At 49.2% G+C, this 22,333-nt stretch overlaps 1 protein-coding gene across 15 annotated transcripts in view; it reads left to right on the top strand.

Annotated features, from left to right (window-relative positions):
- Window positions 1-22,333, top strand: part of ano10a (anoctamin 10a) — a 278,041-nt gene that overhangs the window by 54,667 nt on the left and 201,041 nt on the right. The window contains exon 1 of one of the 15 annotated variants that reach the window (XM_088390591.1): window positions 19,983-20,126. The exons of the other annotated variants lie outside the window; for them this stretch is intronic. Coding sequence (XP_088246717.1) covers window positions 20,114-20,126 — 13 coding nt within the window. The 5' untranslated portion in view covers window positions 19,983-20,113. Of the gene's footprint in view, window positions 1-19,982; window positions 20,127-22,333 lie in introns of those variants that run through there. 15 annotated transcript variants of the gene reach the window in all.

The raw sequence follows: 22,333 nt of genomic DNA, 5'->3' as shown, positions 1-22,333 counted from the left end.
AACACCATTCGTACTAAGGATTTTACCTTCTGCCTGGACAGCTTTGGACTTAAACAACACATTGATTTCCCCACTCACATCAAAGGACATATTTTAGAGCTTGTCTGCTGATACGGTATCACTCCTCTTAACTGCTCTTCTGTTGACCTGGGCACAGGCTTCTCTGATCATTTGTTAGTTTCTTTTAATTTTAGTCTCACTCTGTCTATAATCAAACAGTCACGTATCATATCCTTCCGCAATATCAAAAACATCAATTTAGATTCAAGAGTTTTTTATTCGCCATGTTTGAGCGTGCCAAACAAGGAATTTTACTTCGGTAAATCACAGCCTCTTTTCAACATTTAGGTGACTAACAACAACACTCAGGAAATGTGAAAAATGGCAGATATTCTCGAACATACCCTGATCTTAAACTCCCAAGAGGGCAAGGAAAAACTCAAAACTCCAGCTAGGGGAAATGAGAAACCTTGAGAAGAGACCACAGATGGGAGGGTCGCTCTTCTAGGATGACCAGGCTGCAATGGATGCAGAGAGGACACATAGTACAAACAGTGTAGACAAAAAAGGTGTGGAAAGCGGGATGTTATTGCACAGTAATGACTCTGAGACTCTAAGAGTGGTGTGAGTTCATCAGAGCGACAGCCTGGGGGAAGAAGCTGTCTCTGTGTCTGCTGGTTTCCCAACTTCAACCGAATCCGGTTTGTACATATGTGCACTATGCATTCCCTCCACAGCCGTCCGGTTCACACAAGCTGTCAGAATAACTGCAATAAAATATTTGTTAGTGTTGCTCACTCTAACGTCTTTGCAAGAACCACATGTGAGACAGTTTGGCCATTTTACGCTTGCAAGCGGAGATGCCATCAGCAGTCTGCTTGAAGAGCAGTCTTCCTTTGGTCTCTTGCAAGAGAGTATTTATTGAGAGAAAATAGGGTAGGGGTGAGAGTGGACAGGTTTGGTGAACCCCTGGCATCTGGTCAAATCAGAGCAGTGGGTGTTTTACCATGCTGGGGGAAACATAACTTTGATTGCTTCCTCTGCAGCTGGTCAGCCAGTACAGAGTTTTCTGCACTTTATTTTTACGATGTGGGAACAGAAGAAGTTGATTGTTCCCCTCATTAACTGGTTAATCAATAAAGTCTACATTCCAACATAATCATACAATCAAGATAATTTGTCAATCCTAACAGTATTTCTTTATGAATAGGGAAGAAGAAATACTACAGAACACAGTACAAACAGTGTAGACGATTCAAAAAAGGTGTGGAGAGCAGGATGTTATTGCACAGTAATGACTCTGAGACTCTAAGAGTGGTGAGTTCATCAGAGCAACAGCCTGGGGGGAGAAGCTGTCTCTGTGTCTGCTGGTTTTAGTGTACAGAGCTCTATAACGCCGTCCAGAGGGGAGTAGTTCAAACAGACTGCAACCTGGGTGAGAAGGGTCTGTAGAGATGTTACTTGCACGTTTCCTGGTCCTGGACAGGTACAAGTCTTGGATAGATGGGAGGTTGATTCCAATTATCTTTTCTGCAGTCCTTATTGTCCGTTGCAGTCTGTGCTTGTCTTGTTTGGAGGCCAAACCAGACAGTGATGGAGGTGAAGAGGACAGACTGGATGATGGCAGTGTAGAAGGTCTTCAGCAGCTCCCGCGGCAGGTTGAACTTCTTGAGCTGTCTCAGGAAGTACAGCCTCTGGTGGGCCTTCTTCCGGACAGAGTCTATGTGGCCGGTCCATTTCAGGTCCCGAGAGATTGTGGTTCCCAGGAACTTGAAGGTGTCTGTGGAGAGAATAGTATTACTGCGGATAGTGAGGGGTGAAAGTGGTGAAGGGCCTCGCCTGAAGTCCACTGTCATCTCCACGGTCTTGAGCGGGTTCAGCTCTAGGTGGTTTTGGCTGCACCAGTGGACCAGCCGCTCCACCTCCTGTCCGTACGCAGTCTCATCACTGTTCTGGATCAGTCCGATGAGAGTGGTGTCATCTGCATACTTCAGGAGCTACACAGGAGAGTCACCTGCGGAGAAATTGTTGGTGTAGAGAGAGAAGAGCAGTGGGGAGAGGACGTACCCCTGAGGGGCTCCAGTATTGGTGGTCCAGGTGTCAGATGTGATGCTCCCCAGCCTCACACGCTGTCTCCTGTTGGTCAGGAAGCTGGTGATCCACTGACAGATGGAGGCAGCCACCGCAAGCTGGATGAGCTTCTGTTGGAGGATGTCAGGAGCGATGGTGTTGAACGCCGAGCTGAAGTCCACAAACAGGATCCTGGCGTACGTTCCTGGGGTGTCCAGGTGTTGCAGGATGTAGTGCAGTCCCATGTTGACCGCATCATCCACGACCTGTTTGCCTGGTAGGCAAACTGAAGGGGGTCAAGCAGGGGGCCCGTGACATCCTTCAGGTGGTTCAGCACTAACCTCTCGAAGGGTTTCATGACCACAGATGTCAGTGCGACAGGTCTATAGTCATTGATGTGATGGCGGGCTTCTTGGCCACTGGAACGATGGTGGAGCTCTTGAAGCACAAGGGCACCTCACACAGCTCCAGGGAACGATTGAATATCGGTGCAAAGGTGGGCGCCAGCTGCTCAGCACAGACTTTCAAGCAGGAAGGTGACACGCCGTCTGGGCCCGGTGTCTTCCTGATCTTTCGTCCCCGGAACATCTGGCGCACTACCTCCTCGCGGATCTGGAGTGCGGGCGCGGCCTCTGCGAGAGGGAGTCGGTGACCACAGTGATGGAGGTGTGGACAGAGCAGTTGTGGGGGGAGGTGAGTATGTAGAATATGCTGCAGGAGGTCCCGTTGTGTGGGAGGACCGATCAAACCTGCAGTAGAACCTGTTTAGCTGGTTAGCAAGCCTTGGGCTCTCCACAGGACGGGGGGTTCCTTTCTTGAAGCCCGTGATGCTCTGCAGACCTTTCCACACTGTTGAGGGATCAGGATTGGCAGAGAGGTGTCTCTCCAGGCTTTCCCCGTAACACCTCCTGGCTTTCCTGACCTCTCGGTTCAGTGTGTTTCTGGTCTGCTTGAACAGGTCCCGGTCACCGCTCCTGTAGGCCTCCTCTTTGACTTTGCGCAGCCTCCTGAGATTCGGTGTAAACCAAGGTTTGTCGTTGTTGTACGTGCAGAAGGTCTTGGTCTGCACACACAGATCCTCACAAAAACTGATGTATGATGTGACAGTGTCAGTGAGTTCATGCAGGTCTGAATTTAGCAGATTTCACCACAGCCATTGGCAGTCTCCCCACCATCACCCCCCGGATCACCTTGTTTCTACTTTCGACATTGGACTACAAACTCTGCTAAACTCATTTGCCCCCCTCAAAACCCAAACTGTTTCTTCCCCCCACTATGCTCCCTGGTTCTCCCCTCATCTACATCAACTGAAAGCCAAAGGACGACAGCTGGAGCGGCTTTCTCGTAAAACTGGACTCATGATTCATAAACAGTTGTACATACTCACGTAATGCAATACAAGGATGCAATTTCCTCCGCAAGATCGCACTATTTTGCGGAGAAAATTACAGCTGGTGCGGGGAACACCAGAGTCCTGTTTTCCATAATTAGTAATTCAACCCACCCCCGTGACTCCCTCCCCCCACACTTCTACTCTACTGATCACTGCAACACCCTGATGTCCTTCTTTGACAATAAAATAGCATCCACCAACAACTGACCCCTAACATGTCTAGCAGTTCATCTTCTTTCCTTCCTCACCCCCCTCTTTCTTTCTTCCTACTTCCCTCTACTGTTGATCCATCTAAACTCATTCGAAATTTAAAGCCATCTACACGTCAACTTCACCCCCTGCCTACTTCCCTGGTCTTAGCCTCCCTCCCCTCTCTGCTCCCCCTAATTACTGCCATCATCAATTCTTCCCTCGCCTCTGGTTCTGTCCCTCTATCTTTCCCTATCTTAAAAAACCTGGCTTAGACCCCAATATCCTCAGTAACTTCCGATCCATCTCCAACCTGCCATTTCTCTCCAAAATTCTCGAGAAAGTCGTTGCATCACAGAACCACACCCACCTGACTAATAATAATCTATACGAACAGTTCCAGTTTGGTTTTCGCCCTCGACACTGTACAGAAACAGCCCTTATTAAAATCACCAATGATCTCCTGATTGCAGCCGACTCTGGTCTCATATCCATACTCATTCTTCTTGATTTAAGTGCAGCTTTTGACACCATCTCTCACTCCATTCTCCTAGGAAGATTAGCCTCTATTGGACTGGTTGACACACCCCTGCACTGGTTTCGCTCTTATCTATCTGGCCGTTCTCAATTTATCCAGTTAAGATCATTCACATCTCACCCCTCCCCCATGTCCTCTGGTGTTCCCTAGGGTTCCGTCCTTGATCCCCTCCTATTTATCATTATCTTCTCCCACTTGGTCAGATTTTCCGTAAATATAACATTAATTTTCACTGTTACGCGGACGACACCTAGCTCTCCGTCTCTTCAAACCCCCTTCCAGCCTCCCACCCTCCTCCCTCGGTGCATGCCTTCAAGAAATTAAATCCTGGTTCACCTCAAATTTCCTTAAACTAAACAGTGACAAAACTGAGGTAGTCCTCATAGGTTCCAAAGCTTCTCTCAACAAACAACCCTGTTTCACACTCACTATTGACACCTCCTCGTTTCCCCCTTCCCCTCAGGCAAAGAGCCTGGGTGTCATCCTTGATAGCACCCTATCAATCAGCACCCACATAAACAACACCATCCGTTCTGCTTATTTTCACCTCCATAACATTAATCGCCTCCATTCATCATTGACCCCACACAGCGCTGCTATCCTAGTCCACTCCCACCCACTTGACTATACTACTGTATGATTGGGCTATACATTTAACTTTCATAACAATATTAACTTATTACATTTCATTGCATTGATGAATAATGAATAAATTAGTTTTTAATGTCATTTTTACTTTGAGGATTCAAAAACAACAACAATGGAACATGCACAATAGGCCTCCTACAACTTCAGAACTCCCCATGGAAATAAAATAGTTATCTTTAATCCTCACTAATACAACCCCACCCACCCCTTTATTTGGACAACAGAGTGCAATAAAACAGCAGCCCTTTAAAAAGATAATGAATATAAAATGGAATAATACAGTTTTAGCTTAATGTCTGCATTATCCCCTTCCCTGTGTTTTTTTGCAAAGGCCAAGTAAGTCAGTGCAACGGTGAAATGCAGCAGCATCCTCTTTTGACACGCACAATGCATCGCAGCCATCCTCGGATCTGAGCAACAAAACACAGGCAGGAGAACGGTTTTATCTGTTCCTACTTGACACCTAACTGTTCTCGGGAGACGTGGGATGGGGCGTTATTCTAAGGACTGCATCGCCTATGGAATTGTCGGAGGAGACCAGCGGCCCAACAACACACTAAAGTCAAAGTCAAAGTCAGCTTTATTGTCAATTTCTCCACATGCCAAAGAGACACAAAGAAACCGAAATTTCGTTCCCCCCTATCCCACCGTGACAAGACATGGCCCACAACAGACAAACAAGTAAACAAGTATAACAAAAGCGTGCTGAATAAATAATTAATAAATAAATAAATAAATAAATAAATAAATAAATAAATAAATAAATAAATAAAGCAGAAATTCCAGAAAATAGCGCAACAGTGCCGCACGCTACGCAGAAGGGGGTAGCGAGTTCAGGGTCCTAACAGCCTGGAGAAAGAAGCTGTTGGCGAGTCTGGTGGTGCAGGAGCACAGGCTCCTGTATCTCTTCCCAGAGGGCAGAAGGTCAAACAAAGAGTGAGCCGGGTGACTCACATCTCTCGCAATCGAGGTTGCCTTGCGGGCGAGATGGGAGGTGTAAATGTCCTTCAGGGAAGGGAGCGAAGCACCACTAATCTTACCAGCCGTATTCACTATGCGCTGCAGGGCCTTCAAGTTCTGTTCAGTGCAGTTACCACCCCAGACAGCGATGCAACTGGTGAGGACAACTATTTAGGTATTTCAACATATACGGTCCATAATATCATCAACAGGTTCAGATAATCTGGTGAAATCACTGCACGTAAGCGCCACGACCGGAAACCAAGACTGAATGACCATGACCTTCAATCCCTCAGACGGCACTGCCTTAAAAACCGACATGAGTGTGTAAAGGATATCACCAAATGGGCTCAGGAAAATTTCAGAAAATCACTCTCAGTAAATACAGTTCATCACTAAATTAGTAAGTGCGGGTTAAAACTCTACCATGTAAAGCAAAAGCCGTTTATGAACAACATCCAGAAACGCCGCCGGGTTCTCTGGGCCAGAGCTCATGTAAAATGGACTGATGCACAATAGAAAAGTGTTTTGTGGTCTGATGAGTCCACTTTTCAAATTGTTTTTGGAAACACTGGACGTCGTGTCCTCCTGACCAAAGAGGAAGCGGACCATCCGGACTGTTATCAACGCAAAGTTTAAAAGCCAGTATCTGTAATGGTATGGGGGTGCATTAGTTCCCATGGCATGGATGACTTACATTTCTGTGAAGCCAACATAAATGTTGAAAAGTACATTCAGATTTTGGAGCGACATATGTTGCCATCCAAGCGTAGTCTTTTTCATGGACGCCGCTGCTCATTTCAGCAAGATAATGCCAAGCCACATACTGCAGATGTTACAAAAGTGTGGCTTTGAAGTAAAAGAGTCCAGGTTCTCCCCTGGCCTGCTTGCAGTCCAGACCCATTGAAAATGTGTGGCGCATTATATAGCGTAAAATACGACAGGGAAGATCCTGGACTGTTGAACAACTGAAGCGGTTCATCAAGCAAGAATGGGAAAGCATTCCACATGAGAATCTAACAGAATTAGTCTCCTGTCTTCCAAAACCTTTATTGAGTGTTATTAAAAGGAAAGGTGATGTAAAGAAGTGGTAAACATGCCCTTTCCCAATTTCTACTGCACGTGTTGCAGCTATGAAATTCTAAATTAATTATTTGAAAAATAAAGTTTGAGTTTGAGCATGAAATATGTTGTCTTTGTAGTGTATTCAATTAAATATAGGTTGCAAATAATTTTTAAATCATTGTATTTTTTTAATCTTCATTTTACACAATTTCAAGATTCAAGAGTTTTTTATTCGCCATGTTTGAGCGTGCCAAACAAGGAATTTTACTTCGGTAAATCACAGCCTCTTTTCAACATTTAGGTGACTAACAACAACACTCAGGAAATGTGAAAAATGGCAGATATTTTCGAACATCCCCTGATCTTAAACTCCCAAGAGGGCAAGGAAAAACTCAAAACTCCAGCTAGGGGAAATGAGAAACCTTGAGAAGAGACCGCAGATGGGAGGGTCCCTCTTCTAGGATGACCAGGCTGCAATGGATGCAGAGAGGACACATAGTACAAACAGTGTAAACAAAAAAGGTGTGGAAAGTGGGATGTTATTGCACAGTAATGACTCTGAGACTCTAAGAGTGGTGTGAGTTCATCAGAGCGACCGCCTGGGGGAAGAAGCTGTCTCTGTGTCTGCTGGTTTCCCAACTTCAACCGAATCCAGTTTGTACATATGTGCACCATGCATTCCCTCCACAGCCGTCAGTTACACACAAACTGTCAGAAGAACTGCAATAAAATATTTGTTAGAGTGTTGCTCACTCTAACGTCTTTGCAAGAACCACATGTGAGACAGTTTGGCCATTTTATGCTTGCAAGCGGAGATGCCATCAGCAGTCTGCTTGAAGAGCAGTCTTCCTTTGGTCTCTTGCAAAAGAGTATTTATTGAGAGAAAACAGGGTAGGGGTGAGACTGGACAGGTTTGGTGAACCCCCGGCATCTGGTCAAATCAGAGCAGTGGGTGTTTTACCATGCTGGGGGAAACGTAACTTTGATTGCTTCCTCTGCAGCTGGTCAGCCAGTACAGAGTTCTCTGCACTTTGTTTTTACGATGTGGGAACAGAAGAAGTTTGATTGTTCCCCTCATTAACTGGTTAATCAATAAAGTCTACATTCCAACATAATCATACGATCAAGATAATTTGTCAATCCTAACAGTATTTCTCTATGAATAGGGAAGAAGAAAAACTACTTTCAGACTAAATGTGATGTGAATGTTTATTAAAAATGATGCGCCGTTACCTTTTCTCTCTGTTGCCGTCTTAAAATGAAAGCCGTTTGCCCCAGCGAGAACTGCTTGGAAGCCCGCTGTATTAATATACAGCAGCGGAATAATTGACTTGGATTTGATTCTCCCCTGGGCTACAATGCAGAGTCTGATGCTGGTAAATAAGGAATTTTAAACTTAAAACTTTGGGGCGTTGTCACGGGTATTATGACAGCTTGTGACTAAGTATGAAGAAGCGTGCTGGAGGGGGAATGCAGGAGCGAGAGTGACAGTGACTGTACGATACAGGAGAGTTACCAGCAACCCCCCACCTTATTTTTCCATGAACCGTTTGAAAGATAGTGACAGCTGATACAGTAGAGTAACCGATAACTCCCCACCTTGAATTGCCGTGAATTGCTTGAGAGACACAAGTATCATATTGGCCTTATTATAAGACGACCCTGATTATAAGACAACCCCCTCTTTTTCAAGACTCAAGTTTGACAAAAGACTTTTTGAACACCAAATTTAATTTTTATACAGAAAATAATTACAGTACATCTGAAACAAATGTTCCCGTCGAGCTCTTGAAAGCGGCCGGTCTGAGGACCACGGAAAGCTTTTCTCTGATTGTGAGCATTTTTTAGCCGATCTTTTTGAGCTCTCCATCTCCGTATATATTACACTCTGTGACACCATATTTCACAGCCGCTTTGCAATTGTTTGAAGACTCTGCCTCATTTATCACCATCATCTTGAAGTTTGCATGATAACGTCTCCCCAGCTGCCGGTTAACCTGACCGATCTTCGAACCACTTTTCTCCAGATAGTCGCTACGTTTCTGTTGGGGAGCCTGAGGACTGTATAGTGCCTTGGCTCGGAAGGTTATGCTCTTTTCACCCCCGGGTGTCGGTCATATTGCGTTTTGAGCGATGCCCGATGTTGAGGTAGGAAAAACAATGATGTGGAGTATAGAGTTGGTTCTTTATTGGCAAGATCTTGGGTTGTTTAATTCAAGATTCAAGATTCAAGATTCAAGAGTTTTTTATTCGCCATGTTTGAGCGTGCCAAACAAGGAATTTGACTTCGGTAAATCACAGCCTCTGTTCAACATTTAGGTGACTAACAACAACACTCAGCACATGTGAAGAACGAAAGATATTCTCAAGCATCCCCAGATCTTAAACTCCCAAGAGGGCAAGGGAAAACTCAAAACTCCAGCTATGGGAAATGAGAAACCTTGAGAAAAGTCCACAGATGGGAGGGTCCCTCTTCTAGGATGACCAGGCTGCAATGGATGCAGAGAGGACACATAGTACAAACAGTGTAAACAAAAAAGGTGTGGAAAGCAGGATGTTATTGCACAGTAATGACTCTGAGACTCTAAGAGTGGTGTGAGTTCATCAGAGCGACAGCCTGGGGGAAGAAGCTGTCTCTGTGTCTGCTGGTTTTAGTGTACAGAGCTCTATAACGGCGTCCGGAGGGGAGTAGTTCAAACAGGCTGCAACCTGGGTGCGAAGGGTCTGTTGAGATGTTACTTGCACGTTTCCTGGTCCTGGTCAGGTACAAGTCTTGAATAGATGGGAGGTTGATTCCAATTATCTTTTCTGCAGTCCTTATTGTCAGTTGCAGTCTGTGCTTGTCTTGTTTGGAGGCCGATCCAAACCAGACAGTGATGGAGGTGCAGAGGACAGACTGGATGATGGCAGTGTAGAAGGTCTTCAGCAGCTCCCGCGGCAGGTTGAACTTCTTGAGCTGTCTCAGGAAGTACAGCCTCTGCTGGGCCTTCTTCCGGACAGAGTCTATGTGGCCGGTCCATTTCAGGTCCCGAGAGATTGTGGTTCCCAGGAACTTGAAGGTGTCTGATGAGAGAATAGTATTACTGCGGATAGTGAGGGGTGAAAGTGGTGAAGGGCCTCGCCTGAAGTCCACTGTCATCTCCACGGTCTTGAGCGGGTTCAGGTCCAGGTGGTTTTGGCTGCACCAGTGGACCAGCCGCTCCACCTCCTGTCTGTATGCAGTCTCATCACCGTTCTGGATCAGTCCGATGAGAGTGGTGTCGTCTGCATACTTCAGGAGCTTCACAGAAGAGTCACTTGCGGAGAAATCGTTGGTGTAGAGGGAGAAGAGCAGTGGGGAGAGGACGCACCCCTGAGGGGCTCCAGTGTTGGTAGTCAGAGTGTCAGATGTGATGCTCCCCAGCCTCACATGCTGTCTCCTGTTGGTCAGGAAGCTGGTGATCCACTGACAGGTGGAGGCAGGCACCGCGAGCTGGATGAGCTTCTGTTGGAGGATGTCAGGAGCGATGGTGTTGAACGCCGAGCTGAAGTCCACAAACAGGATCCTGGCGTACTTTCCTGGGGTGTCCAGGTGTTGCAGGATGTAGTGCAGACCCATGTTGACCGCATCATCCACCGACCTGTTTGCCCGGTAGGCAAACTGGAGGGGGTCCAGCAGGGGGCCCGTGACATCCTTCAGGTGGTTCAGCACTAACCTCTCGAAAGATTTCATGACCACAGATGTCAGTGCAACAGGTCTATAGTCATTCAGACCTGTGATGGCGGGCTTCTTGGCCACTGGAACGATGGTGGAGCTCTTGAAGCACGCGGGCACCTCACACAGCTCCAGGGAACGATTGAAGATCCGTGCAAAGGTGGGCGCCAGCTGCTCAGCGCAAACTTTCAAGCAGGAAGGTGACACGCCGTCTGGGCCCGGTGCCTTCCTGATCTTTTGTCTTCGGAACATCTGGCGCACTTCCTCCTCGCGAATCTGGAGTGCGGGCGCGGCCTCTGCAAGAGAGAGAGTCGGTGACCACGGTGATGGAGGTGTGGACAGAGCAGTTGTGGGGGGAGGTGAGTATGTGGATTGTGCTGCAGGAAGTCCCGTTGTGTGGGAAGACCGATCAAACCTGCAGTAGAACCTGTTTAGCTGGTTAGCGAGCCTTGGGCTCTCCACAGGACGGGGGGTTCGTTTCTTGAAGCCCGTGATGCTCTGCAGGCCTTTCCACACTGTTGAGGGATCAGGATTGGCAGAGAGGTGTCTCTCCAGGCTCTCCCCGTAACACCTCCTGGCTTTCCTGACCTCTCGGTTCAGTGTGTTTCTGGTCTGCTTGAACAGGTCCCGGTCGCCGCTCCTGTAGGCCTCCTCCTTGACTTTGCGCAGCCTCCTAAGGTTCGGTGTAAACCAAGGTTTGTCGTTGTTGTACGTGCAGAAGGTCTTAGTCTGCACACACAGATCCTCACAAAAACTGATGTATGATGTGACAGTGTCAGTGAGTTCATGCAAGTCTGAATCTGCAGCTTCGAAAACTCTCCAATCGGTGCAGTCAAAGCAGGCTTGGAGGTTCTGCCTTGACTCCACTGTCCACTTCCTGACAGTCCTTACCACAGGCTTAGAAGTTTTTAGTTTCTGTCTGTAGGCAGGGATCAGATGAACTAGACAGTGGTCCGAGAGTCCTAAAGCTGCACGAGCCACAGAGTGGTATGCATCCTTAATTACGGTGTAGCAGTGGTCCAGTGTCTGTGCCCCTCTGGTGGGACACGTTATGTGCTGTCTGTATCTGGGGAGTTCGTGTGCGAGGTTCGCCCTGTTAAGATCACCCAGAACAATGATTAGTGAATTTGGTAGAAGTTTCTCCATGTCTGTCACCTGGTCAGCCAGCATCTGCGTGGCTTCACTCGCACGTGCGTGTGGTGGGATGTAAACAGCAGCCATGACGATCGAGGAGAACTCCCGTGGTGAATAGAACGGCCGGCAGTTTATGAAAAGTGTTTCTAGGAGAGGGCTGCAAAACTCTTTCAACACCATGACATCGGTACACCAACGTTCATTAATGTAGAAACAGAGACCACCTCCCTTTGATTTTCCGGAGAGCTCCGCGCTGCGATCTGCACGCGTTAGCCGAAACCCAGCTAACTCCATGGCGTGGTGGGGGGTTCGTTCGCTAAGCCACGTTTCAACAAAACACAGCGCGGCGGATCTGCTGAAGTCCGTGTTCCTTGAAGTGAGGAGCAGCAGTTCGTCCATCTTGTTCGCCAGGGAGCGGACATTCGCCAGATGAATTGACGGTAGGGCAGAACGGAACCCTTTCTGCCTCAGCTTTACGAGGGCTCCGGCTCGTTTTCCGCGTCGCCGCCGTCGCGCTAGCTTGTATAGCACCGCCGCTCCGGCTAAAATCTCCGACAAACAGTCTGAATCAGAGAAAACAGGAGAGAAAATACCAGAAGAAGACTGACCGATGTTTAACAGTGCTTCTCTAGTAAAAGTGATCCGGGATGGACAGCAGAAGACGCAGAAAACACACAAAATAAGACAAAGAAACAGAGAGCGACTCACCGTGGCAGCCATCCGCGGCGCCATCAGATGGCGGTCAGTACACAAAGTTCAAAAGGTCACTTGAAGGAAATGATTTGAGTTTCGTTCAAAATGGAGGCACTTATATGACCATCCATCCGTCCGTCTTCCCTCCCTCCCTCCTTCAGTAATGTGCTTCCAGATTGAATTGGTTAAGGGATATTTTCATATTTGCCCTATAGCTGGATGCGGTATTTTGACATTTTAATTCATCATCCCCAACCGGCCTTTCATTTGATAGAATCAGAAAAGTTTCTAAATTGTAAACATAAATTTGTGCATTTATTGACGTTGTAATAGCAGCCATCTGCCCTTTGCCTGTAAACAATGACTGTAAACATTTGCATGGACTTCAGTTGTCCTCATCTCATTGGAATGACATCAAACTAATTTCAATGAGATCAATCAAAAGTTCCAGCATCATCACTTTTCCCAATACAGATTCATGATTCATTTCTTAAATATAACTCATAGTCATCAACAGGCCAACTGGTGCTTGATATCAACGATACCAAAGTTATCTAAATCTAATTTATCTAGATTATCTAGATCTAAATGCCAGTCGTTAAAAAAACTCAAGTGGCAGCCTATTTAGGGCATTCTGACTGATATATCCAGGCTCACATAATATGGTGTTTTATGACTATATAAACAGAGTACCAAATATGAGTACATTATTCATCGATCCATCCATCCATCCATCCATCCATCCATCCATCCATCCATCCATCCATCCATCCATCCATCCATCCATCCATCCATCCATCCATCTTCTTCCGCTTATCCGGGGTCGGGTCGCGGGGGCAGCAGCTGCAGGAGGGATTCCCAGACTTCCCTCTCCCCAGCCACTTCATCCAGCTCATCCCTGGGGGATCCCAAGGCGTTCCCAGGCCAGCTGAGAGACATAGTCTCTCCAGCGCGTCCTGGGTCGTCCCCGGGGTCTCCTACCGGTGGGACATGCCCGGAACTCCTCCCCAGGGAGGTGTCCAGGGGGCATCCTGATGAGATGCCCGAGCCACCTCATCTGGCTCCTCTCAACGTGGAGGAGTAGCAACTCTACTCCGACTCTCTCCCGGATAACCGAGCTTCTCACCCTATTGCTAAGGGAGCGCCGGGACATCCTGCGGAAAAAAACTCAATTCGGCCGCTTGTATCCGGGATCTCGTTCTTTCGGTCACAACCCATAGCTCGTGACCATAGGTGAAGGTAGGAGCGTAACTCGACCGGTATATTGAGAGCTTTGCCTTTTGGCTCAGCTCTCTCTTTACCACAACGGACCGGTACAGAGTCCGCATGACTGCTGCACCAATCCGCCTGCTGATCTCGCACTCCATCCTCCCCTCACTCGAGAACACAACCCCTAGATACTGAAACTCCTCCACTTGGGGCAAGATCTCATCCCCGATCCGGAGAGGGCATTCCACCCTTTTCCGATCGAGGACCATGGACTCGGACTTGGAGGTGCTGACCCTCACTCCGACCGCTTCACACTCGGCTGCGAACCGCTCCAGTGAAAGCTGGAGATCACGGCCTGAAGAAGCCAACAGCACCACGTCGTCTGCAAAAAGCAGAGACGCGATGCTGAGGTCCCCAAACCGGACCCCCTCAATGCCTCGGCTGCGCCTAAAAATTCTGTCCATAAAAGTTATGATCAGAATCGGTGACAAAGGGCAGCCTTGGCGGAGTCCAACCCTCACTGGGAACGAATCCGACTTACTGCCGGAAATACGGACCAAACTCTGGCATCGGTGATACAGGGACCGAACCGCCCTTATCAGTTGGCTCGGCAGCCCGTACTCCCGAAGCACCCTCCACAGAACCTCCCTAGGGACACGGTCGAATGCCTTCTCCAAGTCAGCAAAACACATGTGGACTGGTTGGGCAAACTCCCATGCACCCTCGAGGATCCTGCTGAGGGTGTAGAGCTGGTCCACTGTTCCACGGCCAGGACGAAAGCCACACTCCTCCTCCTGAATCCGAGGTTTGACCTCCGGACGGACCCTCCTCTCCAGCACCCCTGAATAGACCTTACCAGGGAGGCTGAGGAGTGTTATTCCCCTGTAATTGGAACACACCCTCCGGTCCCCCTTCTTAAAGAGGGGAACCACCACTCTAGTCTGCCAATCCAGAGGTACTGTCCCTGATGTCCACGCAATGTTGTAGTGGCGTATCAGCCATAAGAGCCCCACAACATCCAGGGCCCTTAAGAACGCCGGGAAGATCTCATTCACCCCCGGGGCCTTGCCACCGAGGAGTTTTTATAACTACCTCAGTGACTTCGACCCCAGAGATTGGAGAGTCCGCCTCAGAGTCCCCAGGCCCTGCTTCCACAATGGAAGGTGTGTAGGAAGAATTGAGGAGGTCTTCGAAGTATTCTCCCCACCGACTCATGACGTCCCGAGTTGAGGTCAGCAGCACGCCATCCCCACTGTAAACAGTGTTGACGTTGCATTGCTCCCCCCTCCTGAGACACTGGATGGTGGACCAGAATTTCCTCGAAGCCGTCCGGAAGTCATTCTCCATGGCCTCGCCAAACTCCTCCCACGCCCGGGTTTTTGCCTCAGCAACCGCCGAAGCCGCGTTCCGCTTGGCCATCCGGTACCTGTCAGCTGCCTCCGGAGTCCCGCAGGCTAAAACGACCCGATAGGACTCCTTCTTCAGCTTGACGGCATCCCTTACCGCTGGTGTCCACTAGCGGGTTCTGGGATTGCCGCCACGACAGGCACCAACGACCTTACGGCCACAGCTCCGGTCGGCCGCCTCAACAATGGAGGCGCGGAACATGGTCCACTTGGACTCAATGTACCCTGCCTCCCCCGGGATGTGGGAAAAGCTCTGCCGGAGGTGGGAGTTGAAGCGCTTCCTGACAGGGGATTCTGCCAGACGTTCCCAGCAGACGCTCATAGAGCGTTTGGGTCTGCCAGGTCGAACCGGCATCTTCCCCCACCATCGGAGCCAACCCACCACCAGGTGGTGATCAGTTGACAGCTCCGCCCCTCTCTTCGCCCGAGTGTCCAAAACATGCGGACGCAAATCCAATGACACGACTACAAAGTTGATCATCAAACTGCGGCTTAGGGTGTCCTGGTGCCAAGTGCACACATGGACACCCTTATGTTTGAACATGGTGTTCATTATTGAAAATCCGTGTCGAGCACAGAAGTCCAACAATAGAACCGCTCGGGTTCAGATCGGGGGGGCCGTTCTTCCCAATCACGCCCTTCCAGGTCTCACTGTCATTGCCCACGTGAGCATTGAAGTCACCCAGTAGAACGATGAAGTCCCCAGAAAAAGTCAAAGTCAAAGTCAGCTTTATTGTCAATTTCTCCACATGCCAAAGACACACAAAGAAACCGAAATTTCGTTCCCCCCTATCCCACGGTGACAAGACATGGCTCACAACAGACAAACAAGTAAACAAGTATAACAAAAGCGTGCTGAATAAATAATGAATAAATAACACAACAAATAAATAAATAAATAAGAGGAGCAAAAAAAAGGAGCAAGTGCGCGTACAGCAGACATTCCCGAAAATAGCGCAACAGTGCCGCACGCTACGCAGAAGGGGGTAGCGAGTTCAGGGCCCTAACAGCCTGGAGAAAGAAGCTGTTGGCGAGTCTGGTGGTGCGGGAGCGCAGGCTCCTGTACCTCTTCCCAGAGGGCAGAAGGTCAAACAAAGAGTGAGCCGGGTGACTCACATCTCTGGCAATCGAGGTTGCCTTGCGGGCGAGATGGGAGGTGTAAATGTCCTTCAGGGAGGGGAGCGAAGCACCAATAATCTTACCAGCCGTATTCACTATGCGCTGCAGGGCCTTCAAGTTCTGTTCAGTGCAGTTACCACCCCAGACAGCGATGCAACTGGTGAGGACGCTCTCAATGGTGCCACGGTAGAATGTAGACAGGACTGCCTGAGGAGCACATGCACGCCTGAGCTTCCGCAGGAAGTACAGGCGGCACTGAGCTTTATTTGCCAGTGACGAGGTGTTTGCGGACCAGGAGAGGTCCTCACTGATGTGGACCCCCAGGAACTTGGTGCAGCTCACCCTCTCCACCACAGCACCGTCGATGATCAGCGGCAGGTGTGTTGTGTGACCCTTCCGGAAGTCAACAATGATTTCCTTGGTCTTATTGACGTTCAGCAGGAGGTTGTTGTCCCTGCACCACGCGGTCAGAAGATCAACTTCCAACCTGTACCGAGTCTCGTCGCCCTTCGTGATGAGACCCACCAGAGTCGTGTCGTCAGCAAACTTCACTATGCGGTTGTCACTGTAGGTCGCAGTGCAGTCATGCGTCAGCAGGGTGAAGAGCAATGGACTGAGCACGCAGCCCTGGGGGGGCGCCGTGCTCAGCGTGATGCTGGCGGAGATTTTGTCGCCAACACCCATCACCTGAGGCCTCTGACAGAGGAAGTCCAGTAGCCAGTTGCAGAGGGAGGTACTGAGGCCCAGCTCGTCGAGTTTGCAGATGAGTCGCTGCGGCACAATGGTGTTGAAGGCAGAGCTTAAGTCCACAAACAGCAACCTAACATATGAGCCCTTTCTCTCCAGGTGGGTGAGGGCCGAGTGGAGGGCAGAGCAGATGGCATCCTCAGAGGACCGCTTGGCACGGTACGCAAACTGGAAAGGGTCAATGGTGGGGGGGAGAACGGACTTGATGTGCTCCATGACAAGCCGCTCAAAGCACTTCATGATGATGGTCGTCAGTGCCACGGGGCGGTAGTCATTGAAGCAGGACGGTGCAGGTTTCTTCGGCACAGGAAGAAGGAGCGCTATCCAGCACTTCCTCCAGGGACTCCAAGAAGGGTGGGTACTCTGAGCTGCTGTTTGGTGCATAGACACAAACAACAATCAGGACCCGTCCCCCCACCCGAACGCGGAGGGAGGCTACCCTCTTGTGCACCGCGGTGAACCCCAATGTGCAGGCGCCCAGCCGGGGGGCAATAAGTATTTCCACACCTGCTCGACGCCTCTCACCGTGGGCAACTCCAGAGTGGAAGAGAGTCCAGCCCCTCTCGAGAGGGCTTGTACCGGAACCCAAACTGTGCATGGAGGCAAGTCCGACTATGTCTAGTCGGAAATTTTCTGCCTCGCACACCAGCTGGGGCTCCTTTCCAGCCAGAGAGGTGACATTCCATGTCCCAAGATCCAGCTTCTGCAGCCGGGGATCAAACCGCCAATGTCCCTGCCTTTGGCCGCCGCCCAGTTTACACTGCACCCGACCCCTTTGGCCCCTCCCACAGGTGGTGAGCCCATGGGAAGGGGGACCCACGTTCCCTTTTCGGCCTGTGCCTGGCAGGGCCCCATGGGCGAAGGCCCAGCCACCAGACGCTCGCCTTCGGCCTCCAGGCCTGGCTCCAAAGGGGGGCCCCGATGACCCGCGTCCGGGCGAGGGAAAACGAAATCCATTCTATTCGTCATGAGGGGCTTGTGTGAGCCGTGCTTTGTCTGGCCCCTCACCTAGGACCCGTTTGCCATGGGTGACCCTACCAGGGGCATGCAGCCCCCGACAACATGGCTCCTAGGATCATAGGGGCACACAAACCCCTCCACCACGATAAGGTGAAGACTCACATTGAGTACATTACACTCACATTTTTTTACATCCCACTCCTTTCTATTAATCTACACAAACATGGGTTTGTTATACCCAAATCACCCATTGTAGACCAAAAAAATTCAAAAAAAACCCAAGCTTTTTGTGAAAAAAAATATTTCATACGCAACAGTGACTTTGAATCTAATACTTTTTCCTTCAGTGATGCCTCAAAACACAAAACAAAACATTTTCTTTTATTAAGTACCAACAAAAAAAACTGTCATGAATTGGTAATGTTCCCCCCCTTAACTTTCTTGGCTTAATGATCAAACTACAACTGGCCAAGAGTTTTCTCCGCCCAGTCCTACAAAAAACGTAGTTGACGGCAATTTATGTTGACAGTTCGCCTTGGTAGGGTTCCTGTTAACAGCATGTCACATTGAAGGCATTTTACCTAAACAAAGCTCAAACAGTAAGTACTAATGAGAAACAAATGTATTTGAGCATTGTTGCCATTGTTTGTTTGAACAACATTAACAAGACGTAATGGACAGAAATAATAATAATGATTTTCTCAACCATCTTGCCAGTGATTTGCAATGTAATCTGGCATACACCTTTATTAGGAAGGCCATCTAGTCCCTTCGACACCTACCTGCTGACGTCAAATAATTTAGACAGCCATACGCCTTGTTAGGCTACAGATTTTAGTTATTGATCAGACTCCAAATTGCGATCAACACTTAACACATGACTAGCTATGTCCCAATCCACACACTGGCGCACCTAACAATTTTGCGAGTTCGTTCTGTCAAAGAGAAGACCAGTCGATCAATCAGACCAAATGTACCAATTGTTTATTCCTGACAAAGCGAACTAATACAGGCCTGGGTCCTGGGTCCCTCACACTAAAACTCGTGCGTTTTTGTGACCACCAAAAGACGACACATTGTTCCAGGTTGCCCAGTTTTGAAGAAACACAATATGAATATTAAAGCATGCAAAACATTATGTGATGATTGGTCGATGTCCATCTCCTCCCCGTCTAGGTGTTATTGTTGAGGTCAGGCGGTTGGGTATTCCCCACGAAGCTCGACCACCTGGCAAGATGTTGTTCTCGTTTCTCACCGACCTTGAGGTGTTCTCGTCCGGTACTCCCTATCTGGGCCTATTCCACAACACTTCGAAGAAAACAAGTTCATGCAGTTTGTCTGCACATTCTTCGCCACCCACCAATCCACACGAGCACTCCAATACTAGATATTATTATTAATATGATTATAAGTTTAACACAACCTTAAAAAATATTTTTGCAAACTGCCGAAAGCACATTTCCCTTTAGCCTGTATATACACCGTATTTTCGCGTTTATTAGGCGCGGATAACAGTCTTAGATTTTCTTCAAAATGTGCGGCGCACCCTATCATGCAGTGCTCCCTATGTGTGTTGTTTTAAGGCGTACGTATTAAAGAGCGCCATGAAAATGTTAGAGGGAGAATTGTGGGCGTGGATTTGCAGTATGAATCAATTTAAATTTGGTCTGCTCCACAGTTTTGTTTCTTATATGTTTTGCGGACCTTGAAGCAATGTATCATCATCATTATCATCGGGTTAAAGTCCGTTTTCCAGGCGCCGCTGGGTTGGACTGCTTGAAGCAATGTATAAGGTACTATTTATAAAAGGGGAGATGTTAGAGGGAGTGGAAGCCCCCCCCACCCCCACATACAATGGTATACCCCAGCTGTACTGCTGTGTTGTGTTACGTCATGACGCACGGCCGTCGGTTCAATACAGTCACACACTTGAGCACTTGCTGTCGTCCTCTGTCTCATTATTATCTATACATATACACACAAACATATGTAAGGAGACCAGGTGTTTTTTTCCACGCATCACCATCGCTGTTGATCTGTGACTCTATGAGTGCCCATCTCACAGCCGATGTGAAAAAACAAGTGAAGCAAATGAACGCCGAGCTAGCTAACATGTCTGCTGTCACTGTTGTTAGAGCTTTCGTAAAAGCTGGCATCATATCCGAGGAGCCACACGGCACGGAAAGTGACTTTGACAGTGAAGAAAGTGAACCTGGCATGTCAGTTGGAGATTTAGCGCTGCTGTTCAATTCGGAAACAGAGGATGAGGACTTCGATGGGTTTAATTGATGACCATTACCGGTAATAAAAATGTGAATACCAAACTTAGTTTTGCTCCCGCTTCATTTTTGAATATGCACACTTGTATGCGTGTGTGTGTGTGTGTGTGTGTGTGTGTGTGTGTGTGTGTGTGTGTGTGTGTGTGTGTGTGTGTGTGTGTGTGTGTGTGTGTGTGTGTGTGTGTGTGTGTGTGTGTGTGTGTGTGTGTGTGTGTGTGTGTGTGTGTGTGTGTGTGTGTGTGTGTGTGTGTGTGTGTGTGTGTGCGTGCGTGTGTGTCAAAGTCAAAGTCAAAGTCAGCTTTATTGTCAATTTCTCCATATGCCAAAGACACACAAAGAAACCGAAATTTCGTTCCCCCCTATCCCACGGTGACAAGACATGGCTCACAACAGACAAACAGTAAACAAGTATAACAAAAGCGTGCTGAATAAATAATGAATAAATAACACAACAATAAATAAATAAATAATTAATTAAGAGGAGCGTAAAAACGCGTACAGCAGACATTCCCGAAAATAGCGCAACAGTGCCGCACGCTACGCAGAAGGGGGTAGCGAGTTCAGGGCCCTAACAGCCTGGAGAAAGAAGCTGTTGGCGAGTCTGGTGGTGCGGGAGCGCAGGCTCCTGTACCTCTTCCCAGAGGGCAGAAGGTCAAACAAGGAGTGAGCCGGGTGACTCACATCTCTGGCAATCGAGGTTGCCTTGCGGGCGAGATGGGAGGTGTAAATGTCCTTCAGGGAGGGAAGCGAAGCACCAATAATCTTACCAGCCGTATTCACTATGCGCTGCAGGGCCTTCAAGTTCTGTTCAGTGCAGTTACCACCCCAGACAGCGATGCAACTGGTGAGGACGCTCTCAATGGTGCCACGGTAGAATGTAGACAGGACTGCCTGAGGAGCACATGCACGCCTGAGCTTCCGCAGGAAATACAGGCGGCGCTGAGCTTTCTTTGCCAGTGACGAGGTGTTCGCGGACCAGGAGAGGTCCTCACTGATGTCCATTGCTGTCCATTGAAGGCAGAGCTGAAGTCCACAAACAGCAACCTCACATATGAGTCCTTTCTCTCCAGGTGGGTGAGGGCCGAGTGGAGGGCAGAGCAGATGGCATCCTCAGAGGACCGCTTGGCACGGTACGCAAACTGGAAAGGGTCAATGGTGGGGGGGAGAACGGACTTGATGTGCTCCAAGACCAGCCGCTCAAAGCACTTCATGATGATGGGCGTCAGTGCCACAGGGCGGTAGTCATTGAAGCAGGACGGTGCAGGTTTCTTCGGCACAGGAACGATGGTGGCAGCCTTGAAACACGAGGGGACGATGGCCTGCTGCAGGGAAACGTTAAAGATGTCTGTGAAGACACCCGACAGCTCCCCAGCGCAGTCCTTCAGCGCTCGACCCGGGATGTTGTCAGGGCCCGCCGCCTTACGGGTGTCAATAGCGGCAAGCGCCCTCCTCACACCGTCGGCAGAGAGGCGCAGGGGCTGCTCGTGTGGGGGGGGAGTGGTCTTCAGCGGGCAAGTGCTGTTCTGGGCGTCGAAGCGAGCAAAGAAGCGGTTCAGATCGTTCAGCAGGCGGACGTCGCCCTCACAGCTCCTCGGCGCGGGCTTGTAGTCCGTGATGGTCTGAATGCCCCGCCAAAGTCTACGTGCGTCCTTGCTGTCCTTGAAATGGGTGGAGACCTTGCACGAGAACGCCTTCTTCGCTTCTTTGATGCCTCGGGACAGGTCGGCCCTCGCTGTCCTCAAGCCAGCCTCATCCCCTGCTCTGAAAGCCTTGTCCCTGGCCCTCAACAGTCTGAGGACAGCCCCCGTCAGCCACGGCTTCCAGTTCGCGCGAGTGACGACGGATTTCGAGCAAGTCACATCATCGATGCACTTCGTGATGTAAGAGGTAACAGAGTCAGTATATTCCTCTATGTCCGTCCAATCGTTGTAGGTGGCTGCCTGCTTAAACAAGTCCCAGTCAGTGGTGTCGAAGCAGTCACGAAGTGCATCGGAGGCACCCTCAGGCCACACTCGAACCTGCCTCCGAACCGGCCTGGATGCCTTTACCAATTGTCTATATGCGGGCAAAAGCAAAACGGTGAGATGGTCAGAAAGCCCCAGATGGGGGAGGGGGGTGGCTTTGAAGGCACCCTTTTGCGCCGAGTAGACCAGGTCCAGGAAGCTGTCTCCACGTGTCGGAAAAGGAACATGCTGGTGAAGCCTCGGGAAAACAGACTTCAGGTTGGCA

This window comes from Syngnathus floridae, chromosome 11 (genome assembly GCF_059516105.1).
Source record: "Syngnathus floridae isolate MCC-2025c chromosome 11, RoL_Sflo_1.0, whole genome shotgun sequence".
NCBI lineage: Eukaryota > Metazoa > Chordata > Actinopteri > Syngnathiformes > Syngnathidae > Syngnathus > Syngnathus floridae.
Note: the sequence above shows the minus strand (reverse complement) of the source record. Positions and strands in the feature narration are given on the sequence as shown.